Source organism: Mesoplodon mirus (assembly GCF_964341445.2).
Source record: "Mesoplodon mirus genome assembly, chromosome: 4".
NCBI classification, from domain to species: domain Eukaryota; kingdom Metazoa; phylum Chordata; class Mammalia; order Artiodactyla; family Ziphiidae; genus Mesoplodon; species Mesoplodon mirus.
Window position 1 is genome coordinate 153,676,828 of NC_138979.1, and position 26,192 is coordinate 153,703,019.

Sequence of the window (26,192 nt, forward strand, 5' to 3'; positions counted from 1 at the left end):
CTCTCCCTTTATACTCAGACATTTCCTTTGAACATCTTTGAATGAGACCATTGGTTTGGCCACTGGGCTGGCCCAGATTGCCATCAGTAATACTAGTTTAGCGAGTACTTCCCACTCAGTCCATTTCATTCATATAAGATAAGGTTAAGGTTACATAGTTACCGAGCTAGTAGGCAGTCTGAAACACCAGGCAATATAACTGCATTTACTGTCAAGCCCAATTTGACCAGATGGAGTAAGACATAGTCTACACCATCAGGCCCTTAGGAATTCTGACATAAAGATTTAAAAGTATAGTTACAGTTTGGGCTTAAGAATCATCCCTGCTTCTGGCACCCACAGTTGCAGCCCTGGTCCTAGGACCATTGCATCAGGTAGAAAAGAAGAAAGTTGAGGTGACGTGGGGAAAAACAAAAAAGATTAATCGTAAAGAGAAAAGTATAGTTATACAAGCATCCTTTGCCATCCCCTCTTCCCATAAAAGTAGAGGAATCTGTCTAGAAGGAACTCTCACTTAGCCTCCCTATTGTTGAGTGTGATCACACACTAATGAAAGCGTCATGACTTTATCTCCTCACATTTTAGACAACAAATATTTCAATTGCCCGTTTCAATTTTCTATCATATTATTGCTCTGAGGATGAAAGTGTTCCTTGGTCTGAAGAAGTGTGCCTCCATGGTCATTGATACGATATCTTCTGTTCTGGTCCTTTTATAGTACATTGAACATTTGCATCTACTCTGGGATAAGCAAAGCTCATACCAGAGTAAGTGTCTATACCTGTTAGGACCCATTTGTAGCCTCCAGGGACTAAAAGCATCAGTCCAACGTGACAGCTATGTGTAGGACTTTTCCCCTGAGGAATTTGCTGCATAGCCCTCTGCCTCTCTGTCTCTCTTTTTAGCAGACAAAACAGTTCTTATTGGCATTTTGTGTCTCAGAGTGTAAGAGGAATATATCTAGATTCAGCCCATCTCTGCATTGCTACAGACCTCCAGTGTCCACTCATTTCATGGACCCAGGTGGCCATGTCAAGCACGTACACCAGGATATCTGCTCGCCAGTACCAATCAACTTCCAGTTCTAGAAGGGAGTTCTTCTTGTGGGCATTAACGTAATCTACTTTAATATACCCCTTACGTTCCCAGAGTGATTTCCACAGGGCCATGTCCCATATTCCTTTAATAGACCAGTTTTCCATTGCCCATCTGCCTGACCATACGGCCAGGCCATTTGGACACTTCCCGTGACTCAGTAAAAACCCAAACATAGGGGCAAACATGTAGTTCAGCCCATCGAGCTGATTTGTTTTTACCTTCTTCAATCAGAGTGGCGGCCTTCCAAACAGGATGCTGTCCCTTCACCTTGGAATTGCCATCCATAAACCAAGCAGCTCTTTGTTGATCAATAGAAAGCTGTTTATAGGGCACCGCCCAAGTGGCCCAAGTGGCCATAGGATCCAGCAGCTCCTCAGGTGGTTCCGAAGTCAGCCCTAGGTGAAAAGAGGCTGCCTGCTCGTGAGTACCTCCTTGCATTCTCCTGGTAGCATGATTCTATATGCAACATTTCCATTTTATTATGGAACTCTCCTGGGCATTGCCGTCCCCATTAGAGCTTTTCTCTGAAATTACCCAAGACCTTTTGGATATTTCAGGTTTTAGGATTATTTTGTGTCCTTTAGTCATAAGGGCAGTCTCAGTTAAAGTCAAATAGCAAGTAGTAATTGTCTCTCAAATGGAAATTTTCTGGTCCAAAATCCCAGCAGTTGTTGTTGGGTGGCACTTACAAGTTTTTGCTATAAGCCCAGTCTGCACTCCACACAGGGCTTTTGTACAGCAAATTAATGAACTGTGTGGGCCCATTTAGCATGTCCAGTTATATTGGTGGAAGAGTGGATTTACATGCCTGCTGTTTTACAATATGAGGTAGGGGACGAATTCTCCAATCAGACACAACATCCATGCCCATAATACATTCAGGTAAAGAAGATTCACCACTTCACATAAAATTCACTTTCCAAACATTCTGATTCTTATCCAAACATTCACCTTAATCCCATCAACTATTGCATTCCTATATCTTCCCATTCTAACTGTACCCCCTCCCCCATTAGGATTTCAACAGGTTGTAGAATCACAGTACATGAAGCTCCCATGTCAAGGAGTCCCAGAAAAGTCTCTTCTCTGTCTCCTGATGATTTTAGCCATTTGTGTGCATATGGCCTTGGAGTTCTAAGGCCTGGATTGGGTCAAGGGATCCAGACCCTTTTGTCAGACCTTATATTGATTAGATTATGGGTCCATCACTTAAGGTGATTCAAGGTAAGGTTTCTTTGCTTGCTAGCTTTTTTAATTCCTCCAAACCAGGGTAAATAGAGATTTATTTAGGACCCCTTAATGTTAGGAGACCATCAGGGTCTCCAGTCTGTCTATTCAGCCCACAGCAGTGCTTCTTTAAGACCTCTGTTTTGTCCCCATCAGTGCTCACTTTTTTCATACATTGCTTAATAACCATTTAAATATTTCTACCCTGCTAGGACAAGTCCCTTGAATCTCTTATTTCTTTTTCCCCATTTTCTTATGAATCAGTCCAACTTTATTTACTGTTTATTGTTTCAACATAAATTTTTCCTTGGGAAGCAGCTCTGAGGCTAGCAGCTATATGTCAGACCATTCAGAATCCAAACTTGGCCCAGCCTCAGGATCCATCCCAACATTCTCCATTACTTTTGTTTTAGCTAGTACAGATACCATTAACCAAGAAATTGTGTGTTTACTTTGTTTTTTATCATTTTGTATTTCTTGTGCTTTGACGTAACTTCTTAGGAGTTAGATCTTTCATTTTAAAACTTCATTGCTAATTTTATCTCCAGTAACTAATTACAGTACAGCTGCAGTTCCATACTGTGGGTGACCCTGTGTTCATCTAGGCTCTAAAGATTCATTATCCCCCACCCTCTTTTCCTTCCTCTTCCCAGATCACAAGTTTCAGTGAGTCAGGGTCTTTCTATCAAATCCCACTTCTTAACACCAACTGTAAGGAGTTTTGACCAACTGCAGAAGTTAGCCAGCTACAAAGTTGGAGCACTCCATAAGACTGCCCTCATTTCTGACACCAACTGCAATTGAGGGGATTTCTAAAATCACCCTCACTTTTAATAATTCACTAGGACTCACAGAACTCACTGAAAGCTGTTATACTTATGGGTATGTTGTATTACAGGGAAATAATAGAGGTTGAAATCAGCCAAGGAAGGAAGCACATATGGCAGAGTCTAAGAGAGGTACCAAACAGGGAACTTCTGGTCATCCTCTTCCAGGGAATCATGGAAGCATCACCTCCTCTTAGCCACAATATAAGACAGTATACACAGAGTATTGGTAACTATGTACATTCTCCTTTGCCTTTGGTGTTCAGAGTTTTTATTAGGACTTGATCACATATTGCCCACATGGTTGACCTTTAGTCAGCCGTTCCTAGTTCTTTCCAGAGGCAAAACTGATACTGTGTTTCCCAAAGCCCTCATAGTAAACCACATTGTTAGACTGTTCAGTGGCCAAAGCCCCCAGGCAAACAGAGACACTCTTATCAGGCATGACATAACAAGGAACTAGAGATCACCTCCCAAAAGCTGAGAGTAAAGGCCAGACCTCTCTTTGATTAAAGTTAAATTCTTCACTATACAATTTTTTCCCAGTAGGTTAAAAGATTAGATACTTTCCAGGTAGTCCATAAATTGTAAGATATTTCTTTACATATTAGATTTTAAGGTAAGTTACTTTAAATGTAAAAGAGAAAGATCTCTGCTCAAACATATTCCCCAAACATATCTGGCCTTATATTCTGATTTTTAAATTCTCACCTATTTTCTTTTCGTGATACAATAAAGGTAATAATGGATATATTTTGAGCATTAGCTGCCTGTTCTCCTTGCTTGGCACCCTGCAATAAATGCTGTACTTTCCTTCACTGCCCCCTAAAAAAAAAGAAACCAAGAGACTATATTGACTTTTATGCTGTACAAACTTATACCTATTTTTACATATTGTAACAATGTTGTCTAGCTATACTTTATGATTGTAGTCAGAACTTTAGCTCTCTGAATAAAATAGTTCAGTACTCAATTGGTTTGTTAGTTCTAGTATCCTTCTCTAACCAGAAAGGTAAAAATTCTTACCTGCTCTCTCATAATGTATCCTTAAACCCTAAAGTTGTATAGAAATTTTACTTAAAACAAAAAAAATGTACTGTGTGCTTATATAGTGTAGTTCTTCAACTTATGGAGAATACTGTAATATATACCATTCTTCATATTTTGCATTGCAAAGACAATACATTAAATATGATTCATTCTTAAGACAGATGGAGAGAAAATCACAAATAAATCCAAAATTTGTGATCCAAAATCACAAACACATTTGATTGCTGCCATTATGCCTATAAAAATGCTTTATCTTCATTTTCTTTCTTCCTCTTGCATACAGGAATGCTTTCAGTTCATACTGCCAGCCCTACCTCATGCCATTGACCTTTTACGTGATGCCATTGTAAAAGTAAAAGAAGTGCATGATGAACTTGAAGATTTACCTTCCCCACCACCACCTCTTTCCCCTCCTCCCACAACTAGCCCCCATAAACAGACAGAAGACAAAGGGGTTCAATGTGAAGAAGAGGAAGAAGAGAAGAAAGATAGTGGTGTTGCTTCAACAGAAGATAGTTCTTCATCACATATAACTGCAGCAGCCATTGCGGCCAAGGTAAGCCTGCTGAGAGAGACCCAGAGATCTAAAGGACCCACAGGTAAATGTATTGATTTCATCTCTCTTTCCATCCCATTCTTCCATAAGTTAAATACCACTTCAGGGCATCCTTTAAAAAGAACAGGGATATTCATAACACTCCACAGCTGTATTCCCTCCATTATGTAGAGTTCTTGAAAGCATTGAAGTTTTGTTCTGAGTTCTGAGGCATTAAAAATTCTGCTGTTATCTATTGAAGTAATAGCTCCAATGATAAACAATGTGACATTTAAGAACTCTTTGAAGATGTCATTTTTGTGATCATAGTAAATATACAATGTTCATGTATTCAGAACATCAAATATTCACAAATTCTTAGAGGAGCACCAAACTGAAGGTAAGATACCTAAGGTGGTTCAAGAAATTAGCTGAGGAAGATTAATAAATATTTTTTTTAAAGACAAGACTTTTCAGCAGTTAAACCTGGACACAAATTAAATTTGGACATAAATTACTTCAGTCATAAAGAGAAGAAATGGATGTAAGATATTCGTGTTTTTAATTTAATAAAGTAATAAATATTATTAAAACAGCATCAAAGTATTACAAGTTCTCTTTGAACAATTCTCGGAGGAAATATAGTACCATGAAGTACTTCAGTAAATTTAGTTATCATCTTAAAGTCACAGAACATGATTTATATTATTATCCATATCTAGTATAACCCACCTTGTACACTTTAAAATCTTCAGACAGTAGCATATCACTTCTGGGAGTAATGATTGTTCATTGAGAGTGTAAAGATTGAAAATCTAATCACTATATGAAGTAATTTTTAAAGTTTTATGGCTCATCCAGATACTTTGACTATGAGCATAGCATGAGATGATTTTTTGACAATGTATATATTGGAAAGGATCATAGAGATCCTTTGGAAGTGTCCATTCAGACAACAAGTAGGTGGTTCTTTAAATGAAGACAGGATTATTCTGTCTCCAGATCAATTCAGTGATACATTAAGTCCTTACTTAAGGCTAGTAAATATTTAAGTTCTGCGTGAGGTTTGTTTTGTTTTTATGGAAATGATTGATGAAATACATTATTAAATCATAGTATGTTCTCTTTCTTTTACTCTTAATTAAAAGAGTTAAAAGTACCATCAGTTTCAGTCTTAAAAAAAATTTGTACCATTTGAAATCTAAGCTAATTTTGTCATTCTTCATTTGAAAATTTTTGACATTCCATTGTTCCATTTGTTTTCACCCTTTTTCCTTTCCAGTCATTTTGCTTGTATAGTTTCATGTTTTCCTGTATTCATAGTTGTTATGTGTTGTGCATTAGAAGCATCCATTCTACACCAGTCCTGCTGTTATCATGGCACACGGTGAGCAGCCCATCCCTGGTCTCATCAGTTATTCCCATGATGCAACAGGCAGTGCAGAGGAACCGGTAAGACAAGAGGCTTTTGCATTAATGATTTTGCAAGCATACAGCCTACCTCCTATCCTTGGAGGTAGGCTATAGCATATGACGGAAGATGTGTTTTATTCTGAAAGACCTTCACTAGTGCTTTTTTGTGGAAGTGTAAGTGCCACTGAGTATCTTCCATCAAGGAATTTAATAGAGTTTCTCCTATACCTAAAGTACTCTAACATCATTAAGATTTTGTAGTATGTGGCAATGAACTTTCATCACATGACTTTCAAGAAATTCATTGCTCAGAAGTTATCTTTTTCTTTAGTAATTTCATCACATACCTTAAAATAAATTGCCTAGCTTAATTAAGATAATCCCTTAAGAGGATCACATTAAGTTTTAATATCCAAACAGATTGGTCAAGATAATATTTAATTTGTATTAATCTTGCTTTTTTTCCTTATGATTTTGCATCTTTTTTTCTTTTCTTTCTCTATGTTCTCATTACAACCATTTAGAAAGTTGAGTCTTCATATAGAAGACTTCATATAGAAACTTTTAAGGGTGTTTATCACTTCTTTCAGTCATTGGCTGAATGATACTTTGTAAAAAGTGTCAGGCTAGGAAAGATTAAACTGATAAGTATAGCTGAATAAGCAGTGACAGTTTAGACCATGGCTGCAAAATAAACCTCAGTCCCTGATATGAATATAAAATGAGAAGGAAAAAGGAGAAAAATAAGTAATAAGTGTAATTTTGTTTTTAATCCTTAGGAAGAAAAAACACCCAGGATTTCAGGGGGATGCAGGGAGGAAAACTAGTATCAGTCGTCCCTTGGGAGCTAAACTACCAAATGATGACTTTAATGCTTATATTCAACAAGCCATGCCTGGTTGGAAACAAACTTAGCTAAGTCAAAGGCCAAGTAGAAAATGTAAATATTGATTAATAAAATTATTAATGAATTCCAGTTGACAACTGAATTCTCCAGCTATAGCTTTGCTATAAATTATGAACATTCCAAAATGTACCAAACTGTCTTTTGTATTCTCATATTATAAAGCAAGCACAGCAACTACAATAATTATCCTGGTTTTCAAACTAAAATATTTGGAAGTTTCATATTCATAACCAAGCTTTTAAGTTATCATATTCTGAGTTTCATATTATTACACAGAAAATGATTTGAATAACTCTTCAGTAGTTAGCTCCAGGCTTCCCTGGTGGCGCAGTGGTTGAGAGTCCGCCTGCTGATGCAGGGGACGCGGGTTCGTGCCCCTGTCCGGGAAGACCCACATGCCGCGGAGCGGCTGGGCCCGTGAGTCATGGCCGCTGAGCCTGCACGTCTGGAGCCTGTACTCCACAACGGGAGAGGCCACAACAGTGAGAGGCCCGTGTACCACAAAATAAAAAAAAAAAATAGTTAGCTCCTAGTGATCTGAATACTGGTTATTGCCAAACTGATCAGCTTGCTTTTTCAGGAAACAGAGAGGCTTGAGAAGTGCTTCTCATAATGGATATTTGTTAGTTGCCTCTCCAGCAGCCATTTCCCATCCCTCTTTCTAACACTACACCACATTTCCCAGTCATATAGTTTGGGTGAGATTGACTAATCCTCCAGGGTAGGTGGCTTAGTATAATCAGCATATCTATTTCACATAACCACAGTTTTTAGTTCAAGGAACACATAATTCAGGTCAATAGGAGCAAGTGGGTCTCATCTCTTAGATTTTATTTGAATGACCAGGAACATAGACTCTCTGTTTCTTATTGAATACGAATGAGGAAATATAAAACTCAAAGAATTCCTATCTTGGAACCATGAAAGTAATGCCTGCCAATAATGGAGCCAACTGTAAAGAAGCATTCCTAAGAAATGGGAGAGAAAGAGAGGTACTCGGTCCTGTCACATTTTTCAACCACTTACTCCAGCCCCTGTTGAACTATACCTGCCTCTTGACTTTTCAGTTACCTGAGCCAATACGTTACTTTGAAAAAGCTAATTAGCGATAGAGATGGGTAAACTGTTGTCTGCAACCAAAAAGCATCTTAACTAATAATTCTCAGTATGTAGTGTCTCATCAAAGAGCTGAAAAGACTTCCTTATAATAACTGAAACATATCAAATAGGAATCCCTGAAGTTTCATATTTGAGTGAGAAACCTGATTCAAGAGAACAGAGAGTAGGGGCGTGTGACACACGGAAGGAAAAAAGGAAAAATAGATCTTGCCCCTCTGTGATTACTAAATAAGTATAAAGGTCTTTTCAGGGAGACTGGATCCAAAGCATTTAGGCATTCATATGTAATCTATTTTTATTATTAGTTCAGATCCTATATTGCACAATTGGATGTATAGTAGGATTTTTAAGAGAGTGCAACCTACCTTAAAGGTCTCTAAATAGAGACGTTACCAGGAAAGGGTTCATACGATAGAGCTAACCATCAGGCTGACAAGGACTGCAAAAGCCTTACAATGGGGACTGGCAAATTTTTGCCGTGGAAGCCATACTCCTTCATACATGGCTGTTTTGGGAGACTCACTTCAATTATTATAAATTTGCTCACTAGCTACCCCAAATTAAATCCAAATAACAGATCTTCTGTTGTATTAGTCTTGCAACTTTTCTGTAAGTTGCAATATTTTTTCAAAACAAAAAAAATTAAGTGGTAAAAATAGTGATTCAAAGAGGAAATGTATGCCCACTAAAGAATTTCTCTAGCATCAAAATACAAAGTTGTATGTTTACTTTATTGGTATTCTTACTGGTATTTCAAAAGACAGAGTTTATAAAGGGAAATGATACTTTGAATTTGTATTCTAATTTTGATAATATAATTCTCCATTTCTTCTTTTGGAAGTGTTTGCCTAATTAGTCTAAGTAGCTTTTGGGCAGAATAGCTACATAACTAGAAAGAATCAGTACAGGTCCTAAGAAAATATGTATTCCAATTATAATTTCCCTTATGAGGAAAATTCTATTGTTTAATAATTCACAGTTGAAATTACAGTGCATATCCTCAGAGGGTTTGAGATCAACTGAAATAAATTGTCTTCCCTATCTTCTCAGTTGCATAAGGTAATAGGAATACAGATTAGTGCTCTAAAAGTAGGAATGCTATTTCTTTTAGAAGTTATTTGGCATTTCTCCTTCTTATTTGTGCTGACTTACCCACTGCAAATTCTGCTTGCTCTAGAACCTCACTACTTAACAAGCCTTTCATTCATCTCTTATTGACTCCTTTATATACATTAATGAATTGCAGTTTTCAGACTTTTACCTTTTTTCATCTCCTCATTTCCCCTATTCTCTCCTCTTGCTTATTATATTAAAATAAAGATCACCAAGTCTAAACAACTATCCTTTCTGCTTAAACTATTTTTCTGAGTTAATACTTTGTTCCATTGCTTCTATCTCAAAGAGAGCTTGTAATTCTCAAAGTTGGTGGCTGCTTCTGCTGCTTTATTATCAAAGAATCAATTATTAATTATCAACCGTATATAAGACATTATGCTTATTTTTTTGACTTCTCTCAGGCTCTTGAGTACATTGATACTTCTTAATTTTTGAAACAATTCCTCCCATAGTTTTCATCACTAAAATTTTTTTATTGTACAATAATACATGAGTACATTCTTTTTATTAAAAAATAAAAACATGAATAAGATTAACATTCTCTTGAACCACCCTCTCATTTCATTCTCATTTGCTTTCACACACACCCCAGGAGTAAATACTTTTCAGTAAATTAGAGGGGTTTCCTTTAAAACTATTATCCTTTTCTGTACAAGCATAGTAAATAAAATCCTAACAGTTTGTATGTGGTGTGTGTGTGTTTGTGTATGTATTTAATTAAGAGAGGGAGAGAGAAACTTGACAAGCTGCTTCTAAAATTTATACAGAATGGAAATGCAAAGAACCAAAAATAACCAACATACTCTTGAATAAGAAAAAGAACAGAGTGAGAAGATCTGCTCTATAAATACCAAGGCTTAAAATGATATAAAGTGCATTATTGGTGCAAGAATTAACACTTAGATCAATGGAACAGAATAGAAGCCTAAAAAATGCCAACACATATGGACACTTGGTATATGACAGAGTTTGTACTACAGATTAGTGAAGTTCTTTTTTCAATAAATGATGCTGGGACAACAGGCAGTCCTTATGAAAAAATGAAATTGATTCTCGTATCCCATACAGTATCCAAAAAAAATGTTCTAACTTTTTTAGAGCCCTAAATATGAAGACAAAACTATAAAACTTTCACAGATTTATATAGGACAAAATTTTCATTGTGCTGGATTAGGGAAAGATTTCTTTTTAAATATATAATTGAAGTAAAAGTCACATAAAATTCAACATGTTTAGGTGTACAGTTCAGTGACTTTTAGTACATTTACAATATTGTGCAAGCATCACCTCTAATTCCAGAATATTTAATCACCCCTCAAAAAATACCACACCCAGTAAGTAGTCACTCCCCATACCCCCACCTCCCATCCCCTATCAACTTACTGGTTATATATTTGCCTACTCTGGACATTACATATGAGTGGAATCATACAATATGTGGCTTTTTTTGTCTAGCTTCTTTCACTTCACATCATGTTTTCAAGGTTCATCTGTGTTGTAGCAGGCATCAGTACTCCATTTTATGGCTGTAAAATATTCCGTTGTATAGATGTAATGCCTTTTGTTTAGCCACTGATCAGTTGATAGACATTTAGATTGTTTCCACTTTTTGGTTTTTAAAATAACACTGCTATCAACATCTGTGTACAAGCGTTTGTTTGAACACCAGTTTTTGATTCTCTTGGATATACACCTAGGATAGAACCGTTGAGTCATATAATAATTCTGTGTTTAACTTTGTGAGGAACCACCAAATTGTTTTCCACAGAGCTGCACCATTTTACATACCTAACAGAAATGTATGAGGTTTCCAGTTTCTCTACATACTCAACAACATTTGTTATTTTCCTTTTTAAAAAAATTACAGCCATTGAGTGAGTATGAAGTATCTCATTGTGGTTTTGATTTGCATTTTCCTTAATGACTGATGATAATGAACATCTTTTCATGTTGCTTGTTGATCATTTGTATATCTTCTTCAGAGAAATATGTCTATTCAAGTCTTTTACCTCATTTCTTAAAATGAGGTGTTTTTTTTTTAATGGGTCATCTTTTGTTGTTCTGTTGTAAGTATTCTTTATATATTCTGGATACTAAACCATTATCAGATATATAATTAGCAAATATTTTCTCCCATTCTATCGGTTGTCTTTTCAACCTTTCTTGATAATCCTGTGATGTACAAAAGTTTTTAAATTTGATGAAGTCCAGTTTGTCTAAATTTTCTTTTCCTTATGCTTTTGGTATCATATCTAAGAATCAATTACCAAATCCAAGGTAAAGAATATTTATCCCTATGTTTTCTTCTGAGAATTTTATAATTTTTAGCTCTTACATTTAGGTCGTTGATCCATTTTCAGATAATTTTTGAATATCGTGTGAGGAAAGGGTAGAACTTCATTTTTTAAATGTGGATATCCAGTTGTTCTGGCACAATTTGTTGAAAAGATTATTCTTTCCTATTGTCTTGGCACCTTTGTCAAAAATCACTTAACCATAAAAGTATAAGAGGGTTTATTTCTGGCCTTTCAGTTCTATCCCATTGATCTATATGTCTATCCTTATGGCAGTATTACACTTTTGATTACTGCACCTTTGAAGTAAGTTTTGAAATTGGCAAGTGTGAGTTTTCTAACTTTGTTTTTCAAGATTGTTTTGGCTATGTGGAGTCCACTGAGATTCCATATGAATTTTAGGATGGGCTTTTCTATTTCTGCAAAAAATTCTATTAGAATTTTTTTTCCAGTTTTCATGATTTTTTTAAATTTATTTTTTTATTGGGTGTAGTTGCTTTACAATGTTGTGTTAGTTTGTTGGAATTTGATAGAGACTGTATTGAATCTGTAAATTCCCTCTGGGTAGTATTGCTACCTTAACAATATATGTCTTTCCATTTATTTATGGCTTTTGTTTGTTTGTTTGTTTTTGTTTGCAGTACTTGGGCCTCTCACTGCTGTGGCCTCTCCCGTTGCGGAGCACAGGCTCCGGACGCGCAGGCTCAGCGGCCATGGCTCACGGGCCCAGCCGCTCTGTGGCATGTGGGATCTTCCCAGACCAGGGCATGAACCCGTGTCCCCTGCATCAGCAGGCGGACTCTCAACCACTGTGCCACCAGGGAAGCCCCCTATTTATGTCTTTTTTTTAATAAATTTATTTATTTTATTTATTTATTTTTGGCTACGTTTGGTCTTCATTGCTGTGTATGGGCTTTCTCTAGTTGTGGTGAGTGGGGGCTGCTCTTCGTTGCAGTGCACGGGCTTCTCATTTCAGTGGCTTATCTTGTTGCGGAGCACGGGCTCTAGGCGAGCAGGCTTCAGTAGTTGTGGCACATAGGCTCAGTAGTTGTGGCTTGCAGGATCTAGAGCACAGGCTCAGTAGTTTTGGCACACAGGCTTAGTTGCTCCGTGGCATATGGGATCTTCCCAGACCAGGGCTCGAACCCATATCCCCTGCATTGGCAGGCGGATTCTTAACCACTGCACCACCAGGAAAGCCCTATTTATGTCTGTTTATGGAGGAAATTTATTCCTTAATATTTTATTCTTTTTGATTCTGTTGTAAATGGAAATGCTTTCTTAATTTTCTTTTTTTTAATTTTCAGTGTTAATGTATACAAATACAACTGATTTTGGTGTGTTCCTCATACATCCTGCAACTTTGCTGAATTTATTAGTTCAAATATTTCTTTCTGTGGAAAAAAAAAATAGTGTCATCTGTGAATAGGGATTGTTTTACTTCTTCCTTTCCAATTCAGATGCCTTTTATTTCTTTTTCCTGCTTAATTTCCCTAGCTAGAACTTCTAGTATAGTGTTGAAAAGAAGTGGTGAGTGCAGACATCCTTGGTCCTGATCTTAAAGTAAGCTTTCAGTCTTTCATTAAGTAGAATGTTAGCTGTGGAGTTTTCATAGGTGCCCTTTATCAGGTTGGGAAAGTTGTCTTCTATTCCTAGTTTTCTAAGTGTTTTTGTCATGAAAAGGTGTTCTATTTTGTCAAATGCTTTTTCTACATCATTTGGATTCTGGGATCATGTGGATTTTTTCTTCATTCTATTAATGCATTACACATTGATTATATTCATTATGTTGAACCACCCTTACATTCATGGAATAAATCCCGCTTGGTCATAGTATATAATCCTTTTAATATGCTGTTGGATTAAGTTTTATAGTACTTTATTTAGGATGTTTGCCAAACATTTATATTCATAAAGGATATTGGTTTGTAATTTTCTTTTCCTGTGTCATCTTAACTTGTCTTTGGTATCCGGGTAATACTGGCCCCGTAAAATAAGTTTAGGAAGCCTTCCCTTCCATTTTCTGGAAGAGTTTGTGAATGATTTATTATTTAGAATTATTTAATTCTTCTCTAAACATTTGACAGAATTCTTTGATGAAGCCATCTGGTTCTGAGCTTTTCCTTGTTGGAAGCTTTTTTCTGATTACTGATTCGGTCTTTTTACTTGTTATTTGTCTATTCCAGATTTTCTGTTTCGTCTTGAATCAGTTTTGATAGTTTTTGTGTTTCTAAGAACTTGTCTGTTTTCTCTAGGTTACCTAATTTGTTGGCATATAATTGTTCATGGCATTCCCCTTACAATCTTTTTTATTTCTGTGAGATCAATAATAATGTTCCCACTTCATTAGTGATTTTAGTAATTTGAGTTTTATCTTTTTTTCTCTTGGTCAGTCTAGCTAAAAGTTGGCCAATGCTGTTGATATTTTCAAAGAACCAATTTGGGTTTTGTTGATCTTTTCAGTGTTTTTCTGTTCTCTATTTCATCTATCTCCACTGGAATCTTTATTACTCCTTCCTCCTCTTTTTTGGGAGGTTAGTTTGCTTTTCTTACACATTTTCCTCTGAGCATTCCTGTTGCTATATCCCATAAGTTTTGGTATGTTGTATTTTCATTTTCATTCATATCAAAGTATTTTCTAATTTCCATTGTGATTTTTTTCCTTGACTCATTGGTTGTTTAAGAATGTGTCTAATTTCCACACATTTGTAAATTTCTCAGTTTATTTCTATATTGATTTCTACTTTTCTTCCATTATGGTCAGAGAAGAAACATTGTATGACTTCAGTATTTTAGTGAGACTTATTTTGTGGCCTGACATTTGGTCTATCCTGTAGAATGTTCGATGTTCACTTGAGAACATGGAACAATCTACTTGATAGGTAGATTGTTTTCTATATGGTTACTAGGTCTAATTGGTTTATACTCTTGTTCAAATCTGTTTTACTTGTTGATTTTCTGACTAGCTATTCTAGCGATTATTGAAAGTGTTGAGAGCATTGAAGTCTGCCAATTTTATTGTTAAAAATTTTTTTTCTCTCTTTAATACTGTTGATTTTTGTTTTATATATTTTGGAGCTCTGGATAAGTGTTTATAACTGTTTTGTCTTCTGATGAATTGACCTTTTTGTCGTTATCTGAGGTCTTTGTCTCTTTGAACAGCTTTTGCCTTACAGTCCATTTCGTCTAATATTATTATAACTATTCCATCTCTCTTTCAATTACTGTTTGCATGGAATATTTTTTCCACTTTTCCACCTTCAACCAATATGTGTCTTTGGATCTAAAGTATATACTTGGATCATGGGTTTGTTTTTTTTTTTTTTGAGGGGGGTTTAATCTATTTTGCCAGTCTTTGCCTTTTAATTGAGTAGTTTAATCCACTTACATTTAATGTAATTACAGATAAGGTAGGATTTCTTCCAGTTCACTGTTCGTTTTCAGTGTCTTGTTGTTGTTCTTGTTCCTCATTTCCTCCATTACTTCCTTCTTTTTTGATTAATAGATATTTTCTAGTGTACCATTTTGTTTTTCCTCTCATTTCTTTTACCAAATATTTTTTAGTTATTTTTCTTAGAGATTGCTGTGAAGGTTACAGTTAACACCTTAATTTATCACAATCTAGTCTTAATTAATACCAAGTTAGTTTAAGTATTATGCAAAAGCTTTTCACTATCTCCCTCACTTATATTGTTATTTTAACAAATTATATATGTATACATTGTGTGCCCATCAACACAGATTTATAATTATTCTTTTATGTAGTTTTCTTTTTAAATTATATAGGAAAAATACGGATTCATGACCCAAAATATACATTAATAGTGACTTTTATATTTACCTATGTAGCGTACCAGTGTTGTTTATTTCTTTACATGAATTCCAAATTACTGTCTAGTGTCCTTTCATTTCAGCCTAAAGGACTCCCTTTAGCATTTCGTGTCCGGCAGGTCTTCTAGCATTGAACTCTCTCAGTTTTTGTTTATCTGAGAATGTATTGATTTCTCCTTCATTCTTGAAGTGTAGTTTTACCAGACAAAAATTTTGGTTGACAGATTATTTTTCTTTCAGCATTTTTGAGTATGTCTTCCCACTGCCAACCAACCCCTTTGCTTTCTGTTGAAAAATCAGCTACAATTCTTATTGAGGATCCCTTGAGTTGCTTTTCTCTTGCTGCTTTCAGGGTTCTCTCCTTTCACGTTCAATAGTTTGATTATATATCTTGGTGTAGATCTCTTTGAGTTTATCCATCTTGGGGTTGTTGAGTTTCTTGGATGTGTAGATTAATGTATTTCATCTAATTTGAAAGTTTTCAGGCATTATTTCTTCAAATATTTTCTCTGCCTCTTTCTCTCTTCTCCGTGGGATTCCCATTATGCATATCTTGGTACATTTATTGTTGTCCCACAGGTTTCTTAATCCCTGTTCATTTTTCTTTATTCTTTATTTATTTCTGCTCCTCAGGTCATTGCTTCTTTCTTCTGCTTGCTGAAATCTTGTACTGAACCGTTGTGGTGAATTTTTTATTTTAGTTATACTTTTCAACTTTAGAATTTCTATTTGGTTTCTTTTTATGATTTCTGCCTCTTTATTGATATTCCCTATTGGTGATACATCATTATCATGCTTTCTTTAGTGCTTTTCCATGGTTGCCTTTAGCTTTTTGAATATATTTTAATTAGTTAATTTAAAAGCTTTTTCTAGTCAGCCCAGTGTCAAGACTTTCTCAAGAACAGTTTCTATTTCTTCTTTTTTTTTTTTTTTTCCTATACATGGGCCATACTTTCTTGTTTCATTGCATACCATATAATATTTTTGTTGAAAACTGGGCCCTTTGAATATTACTAGTAGCAACTCTGGAAATCAAATTCTCTCCCCTCCCCAGGGTATGTTATTGCTGCTTGTTATAATTGTTGTTGTTTGTTTGTTGATTAACTTTTCTGAACTCCTTTTTTTTTTAACATTTTTATTGGAGTATAATTGCTTTACAATGGTGTGTTAGTTTCTGCTTTATAACAAAGTGAATCAGTTATACATATACATATGTCCCCATATCTCTTCCCTCTTGCATCTCCCTCCCTCCCAACCTTCCTATCCCACCCCTCTAGGTGGTCACAAAGCACCGAGCTGATCTCCCTGTGCTGTGTGGCTGCTTCCCACTAGCTATCTGTTTTACATTTGGTAGTCTATATATGTCCATGCCACTCTCTCACTTTGTCCCAGCTTACCCTTCCCTCTCCCCATATCCTCAAGTCCATTCTCTAGGAGGTCAGCCTCTTTATTCCTGTCTTGCCCCTAGGTTCTTCTGACCATTTTCTTTTTTTTTTATTATTCCATATATATTTGTTAGCATACAGTATTTGCTTTTCTCTTTCTCACTTACTTCACTCTGTATGACAGTCTCTAGGTCCATCCACCTCACTACAAATATCTGAACTACTTTTGTCAAGTCTGTTCTTCTTTGTTGTGTGTGGCCACTGAAGTCTCTGTTCCATTAGCTTCATAGTCAGCTAGTGATTTGACATAATTTCCTTAAATGCCTGGAAATTTTATATATATACAGAAAAAGAAAATCTCCCATTCTTTGCAGATGAGCTCTTTTTATATATTGGAGCATGCCTTTAACACTCAGCCAGGCAGTTTACTACTCTGCCTAATCTTCACTTCCTACTTGTGCAAAATCTTTAGTTCAGCAAGAGGTGAAAGATTAGGTGAAGTCTTCTAAGGATGGCATAATCATGACCTCCTGGAACTCAGGAATATCTGGGAACTTTTCAAAGCTCTTATGCCTGAAAGCATCTCATTACATGGCCTTTCCTCCCAGGTTTTTAAGTTTATCTGTTATTCATTCCACCTGTTATCCACTGCCCAGACAGCAGTGGCTAATATATTTGACTTTAAATATTTGGCTAACCTCCCCTCCAGTTAGTTGCCTGAGCCATGGGAGTGTTCCAAGATAGGGAAAATAAAAGAAAGCCCTTTGAGCGTATCCTTCAGTGAGCTACCAGACATGTTGAAACAACCACAACCCTCGAGAATAAGGTTTGTTTCCCTTCAGTATTCAGAACCATTACCAGACATGTGAACTGTGTCTTCAAGGCCATCACTGAGCTATGTAGTAGGGGATCAAGTGAGGGGTTTTGTGAGGTTTTTTGATTAAGCATTCACCTGGCTGCTGTAAACTTGATTAGTTTCTAGATTTCTGATAAAGTTGATTCTGACAGATTTTGTTAGTTTATTCACTTCTTTAGTAGAGGAGTGGACTATTGACATTACCTACTGTACCTTTCTACTGATGTCACTCAGAAAGGATTCCTTTTAAGACACAAAAGCCACTAACTATAAAGGAAAATATTGATAGAGTTAACTAAATTAAAATTAAAATATTCTGTTCATCACAATACGTGATAAAGTAAGAAGGCAAGCTACATAGGAGGAATAGATATTTACACCATATAAAACTGATAAAGGACTTGTTATCCAGAATAGATACAGAAATGTAACAATTCAATAAAAAAGAACGACTTAATAAGGGGAAAATAGGGCAAATTGAATAGGGACTTTACAAAAGAGAACATCTAAATAGCTGATAAACATATGAAAAGGTATTTACTCTTATTAACAATGAAATTAAAATCACATTAAGGGGACTTCCCTGGTGGTCCAGTGGTTAAGACTTCACCTTCCAATGCAGGGGACGTGGGTTTGATCCCTGGTCGGGGAGCTAAGATCCCACGTGCCTGACATCCAAAATATCAAAACATAAAACAGAAGCAATCTTGTAACAAATTCAATAAAGACTTTTTAAAAACACACACATTAAGATATTTTTAGTATCCCATTTGAAAAAGAATAATACTGACAATACTAGGTAGATCTAAGTTGTGGAGTAAGAGGAATTGTCACCATTTTCTTTTGATAGACATATAAATTGGCTTAACCAATTTGGGAATTTGTAAAAGAAAGTATTCACACCCTACAACCAGCAATTCTGTTTCTGAGTATATATATCCTAGAATTAATGCATGTGGGAATTATGGTACATGAACAAGAATTGTTCATAATATCTCCAAAAAGGAAACATTACAAACACTGTACAACAGTTATCCATATTCACTGCATCCTTTTCCTTACCTCCAACTTTTTTCTTTACCACTTATATTGAGGTATCCATCTTCATCAAATAATAGCTTTCTTTTAGGTTACTAATGACCACCTCTATTTTGTTCTTTAATGTCTGTTTCTTTCTCCTTTTTCTGTCTTGCTGTATTCTTTCCATGTGGTCTTTGTCTTTCAGATCTCATCTATTTTTGTAGCTTCCACAATCATATCTCTGCAAATAATTTCTAAGTCTCTGTCTGTAGCATAACTTTTTTGAGATGGGTGAAATTTTATTTCCACACTATATTACATAATGAAATTGGAAATTTATGGTTGCCAGTATTAACTGGATTCTCAATGATGGTTGATATTTCCTTTGCCAACGCCTTAGTTATCCTCCATGCTTCAGTCATCAATGCATTTTTCCAGATTTTTATGACTCTTCTAGAGTTATCTTTCCCACTTTTACTTCCCCTTTTTGTCATCAGATAGATCTTCATTCCAAGCACCAAAGAAAAGAATATTAGTGAATGTCTCTCTTTTTTTCCCACCAATTACCCTGGTTTGTTATCCCCACTTGCTTCCTCAACTCGTTTCTCTTCTTTTTACTTTACTTGTATCTTCTTTAATTGCTAGATCTAATGGCATCTTTTCAACTCTCACCTTACTCCTCTTCTCCCCAGTAGTTGATATTTTGTAATATCTCCTGAAAGTTTCTTCTCTTTTCTCTTCCCTTATGTTCACTCTGTCTTAATTTTCCTCTTTTGTCTCTAACGGTTTCTTAAAGATAGGAAGACCAAATAATTTATCTTCCAAACTGAAACACTTCTGAAAGTGAGAAGGTGTGTTATTTAATAATTAAGTCAGGATAATAGATATAAACCCATATTATTCAAGGAAAACAAGATTGTATCATCATACCATTTACAGGTTTTTTTTTCCCTAATTCCTTTTCTTCTGTTAACCCCTTAATATGGATATCACCTAGAATTTTCAGCCGTCATCTTTTGTTCTTTTACATGCCCTCCTTGGGTGACCTGCAATATTTGCATGACTGAAACTACCACCTTCAGCGATAATTCCCAAAGTGTATATCCAATCCCTAACTTTTTCCTGAGCTCCAGACTCATATTTCCAATAGTTCATTCTGTATTTCCAGACTAGTAACCCAAAAGTATGTACCTCACAATTTAAAGTTACCTTCTCCCTCAAATATCCTACTCTTTTGTTTATTGGGGGGGTGAAGATTGTGTGTGTGTGTGTGTGTAAGTCTGGAAATATATATCACACATGTATACTACTTTGTGCGGATGCTTCATTAGGTACTGGATGTACAGTAGTAGCAAAAACACAGTTCCATCATCATGACAATGCATTCTGGTGTGGGAGATAAACATTGATCAAACTAGCATACATATAAATGTAGTATAAGTATGGCTAATTTCTGTGAAAGAGAGAAACGTGGTATTATATGAAATATAATAGGGACATTTGACCTTTTTCTTTCCAATACATGGCCTTTTATATTAGACATAAGTGGCAACATAAAGCTCTTCTAAATTAGACTACTTCCATTTCTTTAAAATATTTATTGCAATTCACTATTCAAATATACTAGCAAATGGAGCTATTTTTCTTCTCCAAATTCCCATTGCTTTTCATCCTAGTTATGGGGTTATTGTTCATAAATCACATAAATTGTTAAGCCCTGAAATGGTGGCAGTACCTTTGGTATTGAGGATGTAGGTATGGAAACTAAATAAAAGAGCATTTATGAAAATAATATGTCCTTTGTGAGAAAGAGATGGTGTGTAAGATACAGAGCACCTTTCTAGTCACAAAATCTGGCTGCTGTTTTCTTCTTTTCACATAGTAAGTAATATTTGTTTATTGAATGATAATTGCTTGAAAGTAGTCAAGTTCTCACTTTGAGATTAGAAGACCTACACTCACTAGTACTAGCCCAGAACATGAACTAAATTATGCATAGCCCCAAATAATAAATTTTATAATCAATGTAAATATTAATATTTTTTTAATAATCCATATTATTTGTCCTTACATTTATATGTTTTTACAGTAGTAATATTCAGTTACATCAGTCTTTACCCTATTGATAGGTATAATATAATAGCTAGCAATCGCCAACATTTATTAAGTATTAACTACTTGTGTTATATAATTTATATACATTATCTTATTTAACCCTCAGCAATAATCTGGTGAGGTAAATGCTATCATTATCTACATTTTTTAGATAAAGGAAATAGCAAATTAAAAAAATATATCCATCAGTATCCCAGTAAAGCCACAGCATACTTAAATGGATAATTGAAAAGAGTAATAAAGGACTATGATATTTACAAAAGCTTGGGCAGGTTTTAGGGAAAGCAACAAAACGTGATGCAGCACCCTGGGACTAGTAATAGTGGGAATCATTAATACTCCTAGTCCTAATGGGGCAAGGGAGGGATCTGCTATTGGAATCCAGAAAAGAGCCGAAAGCAAGGGTCATCTGATAGGGGCTGTGATCTTAGCCAACCTAAGGTGACCTGGTAGAGAAGGAGCCAGGGGAATAAATGTCAGACCTTACTCTCCTACAACTCTTCAGTTTCCTGACAGTGTCTCCTATTAGCTGAGCCCAGCTAGAAACCAGAGAGCACAAAATAGCTTATTGATTCTATCTATACAGGTTAGCTTCAAGCAGAGAGAGTGAAGAAGGGTGGAGAATGAATCTGAAAGGGAAATGGAAAATATCTAGGAATTAAATAACTATTAAGTGGCAGAGCCAGTATATGAATGCCAAACACTTTACTTCTCACTACAATTCTATACTGCCTCATAAAAAAAGCTTTGATGAAATATTATTTGGCCAAGGAAAATATCTTAAATCTGAAGGTTTCTACCCTATCCCAAATTGTTGGATGCATTCATACCTAACAGTAAGTGAGACCAAATATCTGAGAGCTCAGCAGCAAAGAATGCCCCCCCAAAAAATGTTTGATATGGGTATTGATTTTACATGTTGTTGGTATTTTCAGCATATTAAACCATACTTGTTCCTCTTGTCCAGATTCCAGACTCCATCATTTCTCGTGGCGTTCAGGTGCTCCCACGAGACACAGCCTCCCTCAGCACTACTCCTTCAGAATCTCCTCGTGCTCAGGCTACATCTCGCCTTTCTACAGCTTCCTGCCCAACACCAAAAGTAAGTACAGTTCCTTGGCACCTTACACCTGCTCTGCTATGTGAATCTGGGAAAACTAACCAACCAGTATTTCCCTCCGCTTTTCAAGATTGGATTGCATGCAAGATAATACGATGAAAAATTAATGGGCTAAAACATAGTTACCACAGATTGTGGTATTTCACAGATTGTCGTATTAGGCCAACAATAGAGCAATAGAAATTTCATTCAAAATGCCTACTACCTCACAGCTATAGGTATTACTTTGTGTAGCTCCTGTTCCTTTGTTGTAGACTTATTATTTTGTAGCATACTTATTAGTGTAGATGTGAAGTTATTTATTTATGCAGAGGATGAATGTGTTTCTGGCCAATAAACAGTAAGATTAACAAAATAAAATAATATCACCAAAGGGATTTTTTTTTAACTTGTCCAGGCAGGGGTAGCTCCCTGCTCTAGTATCATTCCAAATTTTTTCAAACATATTCAACTTGGAATGTTGCTGCCTAATATTTGGAAACAAATCTAAATTGATTAGAAAGAAAGTTTTAATGCCAACCTTTGGGGGAGGGAGGAAGTGTCTTAGTATCTATTTTTTATAATTTTTCCCAAGTACTGAATCATGTAAGGGGGTGGGGGGAGGATTAGACATTTATTTGCTACCTGACATCTTCATGTATGTGAAAAATTGAGTAGCAAACCTAATTTTGACTGTGATGCTTTTTCCTGGCAAAGTTAGTCATTTGTGCTTTCAAGTTTTCTATGGGATGGATCCACTATTGGCATCAAAAGCTTAACAGTAACATTCCTTCTTATTTAATAGGATATGATGTTAGATATCAGGCTATACAGTAAATTTATTTCAGGGCTCTCTAGGTAATTTTTCAAACTGTGGCTCTTTCACTGTCATCAGATTTAAGGACTTATATAGCTATCTTCCTTAATTCCAGCTTTTCTGTGAGTTTTATGAATATTATCATTGAATTTAACTAGAAGTAATCTCAAGCAATTCTTGATATGTGTAGTGCAGTTGTTTTTACATTCCATGGTACAACCTTTTCAGCAAAGTCTTCAAAGTGTTAACTGTTGTATATCATTGCTTTTAGACTTGTGTCAAAAATAGCTGATATTAATTTTATAGTTAAAAAAAATTGACATCCTAAATCTTCAACAGAGAAAAACTATAAAAACATTCTAGATATAAAATGTATGTTATACATTTATACATGGGGTGCCAGTCAGTTACATCTTCAACTGAATGAAAACATGGAGTTCTCAAGACATAAATTGGGTAGAAGAATCTCATCCATATCTTATAAATTTTTAAGACAAAATAATTTATTTGACTTCATTAAACTCCAACAGTATAAGTTGTACTCATTTATAAAGTCTGGGAGATAATTAAAGCTAAGTGTTAAATCCAGTATAAAAGTTTACTCATGCACCAAATATTAAGACCTTAATGATGGGAATCCAGAATTATCTAAGACACAGTATTTTTCTCTTAGTGATGTACTGTGTACATAAATATTTTAAGCTAAGTTTAATTATACAATAATAGTTCCTGAGCCTTTTTAAAACTCTGCAATTACATCTTAATTGCAAAGAGAATATTAAATACAGTTTTAAAAATCACTCCGAATTTCTACATTAAGTTAATTTGCTTACTGCAAAATTTTAGGAGAGGAGGTGGCTTGTCTTGATATTTTTTCCATAGTTAACACTTAGCTGTTCACATTGACAGTAAATTCAAATAAAACAGAGTATTTGAATATCTTTTTTTTCAGGAATTTTTTTCTGTATTTTTGTCTAGGAATAAGATTCTGTTTCTTTTAAATAATTTTTACCACACCAGAATGTAATCTCAAAGATAAAATTATTGCTTTGTTGTAATTTTAAAAGTAAACTTTTACGGTTGAATCAGAATAGTAATATAATAGAAAATTTAGTTTGAATACTTATTTTTTAAAAAGAAGTGAAGATAATCAAATTAATCGTCCTATTAAAAGTATCAAATTAAAAGACTGCTTAATTTAATGTAAACTAGATGCTTTTATATGTACTTTTATATCAGTGACAGATATAGTCTCTGCCCTCATGGAGTTTACAGTTTAGTCAATGGTATACTGAAATAAATAGGTATTTTTAAAATAAATTTATTTAAAATAACTTTAAATTATAATAAATATACTTTTACGGTAACTTAATAATGATACATTGAAATTCACGCTAAGAAGAAGTAAAAAAGTGTAGTGATAGAAAATAAAAGGAGGGAAACCTCACTTAGATGGGATGATCAGAGAAGGCCACTCGAAGGAGTAACATTTCACCAGGGACATGAAAGATGAATAAAACAAAACAAAAGCTTTTTTGCCAGGTGGAGGTTTTGAGAATTATATTCAGCAGAAATGACCACCTTACAGGCAGTATTCACCAATCAAGAACTCTCAGACTAAAACTTCATTAGTACATAAATAACCTAATTCAGTGACTTCAAAATCCAACTTCAGATATCGGTTCTTTTTTATTTTAAATAATGACTTTTTTTTTTTTTTTTTGCCTTTGCCTACTGAGTCAAATTTCAAGGCTGTAGGTTTTAGCACGTAAATCTGTTCTAGATGAATTCTTTATTTTAATTTTATAGCATAAAAATTTAGGGCAGAGAAGAAATCAAAAAGAAAGTCAGGTTTCTAATTTGAGATATGGGTAAATTATGTTATTAACTATACTAAGGAATAAAAGAGAAAAAGCAAAGGAGAGTTGTTAATACATTTTGGTTTTGAATGTTTTCAATCTAAGAGATGTATAAGACATCCCAGGAATGATATCTAGCACAAAATTAGAACACAAGTTGAGTTTGACATTGTTATTGTTACTGCATCTTGGATGGGATATTTATAATTTAGTACATATTACTGTTAGCCAAACCCCATAGAAATCGCCCTTCCGTGTTTCAGATTAGGCATACAGTCTGTCATGTGTAGAAATATATGTGCGAATATTTTTCTTTACATCGGAAATACAATACAGTTTTAAAAGATGAGCACTAGAAAGAGCACTTGACTTGATAATAGAAGACCTGGATTCAAATGCTGACTTCTCTACTTAATTACTACACTGCATTAGAGCAACTTGCTCAACTTCTCTGAGCTTTTTGTCTATGATGAAGCTGGTAATCCTTGCCTCCCCAACAGTGTTATTAATCTATTAAATAAGTCTTTGCCTGGTTCTGGGAAAGCAGTGGTGAGCAAATAACATTGTTCTTGGCTTTACAAACAGATAAAACAGGCAACTATAAATTATAACAAAGTATAATAAGTGCTATGATTTATCAGCAGGAGTACAGAATACTCTGGGAATAACCATCAGAAACACTTACCCTAGTCTTTGTGAAAACACAGAAGGGTTAAATAACCAAATTATGATTAAAAACTAACAGTTCCAACCTTTCCCTCTGTAGCTTTTTATCATGGGGCAGCACTTAAGATGAAAACTTTCTGTCCATTTGTATGTATACATCTATTCCTGTTAGGTCAACAACTATAATATTAAACATTATTTTGAATTCATGTTTTTTATGCTCACTGCAATATAATATCCTAGATTATGCTTTGATCCTTTAAGATTCTCCAGCTATAGTGAGAACAGGATCTGTAAAACATACCAAGTTTGGATTTCCTTTTCAGTACACTCATCACAATCTAACAAGGACAGCAAGGTGTTATCTTTTCTAAACAGTTCTTCATAGAATGGCATTGTCTCCAGCAAAAATTTATTTGCTGAAATGACACAATATTTTTCTGTATATGGAGAAAGTCGTTTCTCTTTCATATCAGATATTTTCTTTTAATGAAATCTGACTGAAATGACAAGTGATTTTCACTTCTCTTGCTTGAGAACACAGTGAAGTATATTTTAAGAACAAACTTGGGATTTTAGTCTTTCATTGCCCTAAGTAAAGTAGTGCCTAAGCCAAAAAAGTCAAATAGTATGTAGATTCTATGAATGAGCAATATCTAGAGGACTCAAGTTCTAAAATGGTGATAGTCTCCCAAAAATTGTTTGCTAAAAGAATAATTCTGTAACAAACTGCGTTTTACAGTGAGTATGATCCACAACTTAAATGAGTTCTGATTTTCAATTATGAAAGGCAACAGCACCTCTGTTAGAATCAAGAGGCTGTTGTAGAGAATAATGACCAGAACAAAAAAGAAAAAAAAATTCCAAACTTCCAATCAATTCACCATTCCCTATAGATGTTATTAAAATAGAGAATTTTTTACAAAGACCAATTCAATTTTCCTTTTATTCCCTAGGC

The 26,192-nt window shown here is 35.0% G+C and overlaps 1 protein-coding gene across 3 annotated transcripts in view; it reads left to right on the forward strand.

Moving 5' to 3' along the window:
* The window catches only part of GPHN (gephyrin), a 631,539-nt gene that overhangs the window by 379,725 nt on the left and 225,622 nt on the right, over positions 1–26,192 (forward strand). For all 3 annotated transcript variants that reach the window (XM_082617455.1, XM_082617456.1, XM_082617457.1), the window contains exons 7-9: positions 4,486–4,758; positions 6,082–6,189; positions 21,761–21,895. In XM_082617455.1, the coding sequence (XP_082473581.1) occupies positions 4,486–4,758; positions 6,082–6,189; positions 21,761–21,895 (516 nt within the window). The remainder of the gene's footprint in view (positions 1–4,485; positions 4,759–6,081; positions 6,190–21,760; positions 21,896–26,192) is intronic.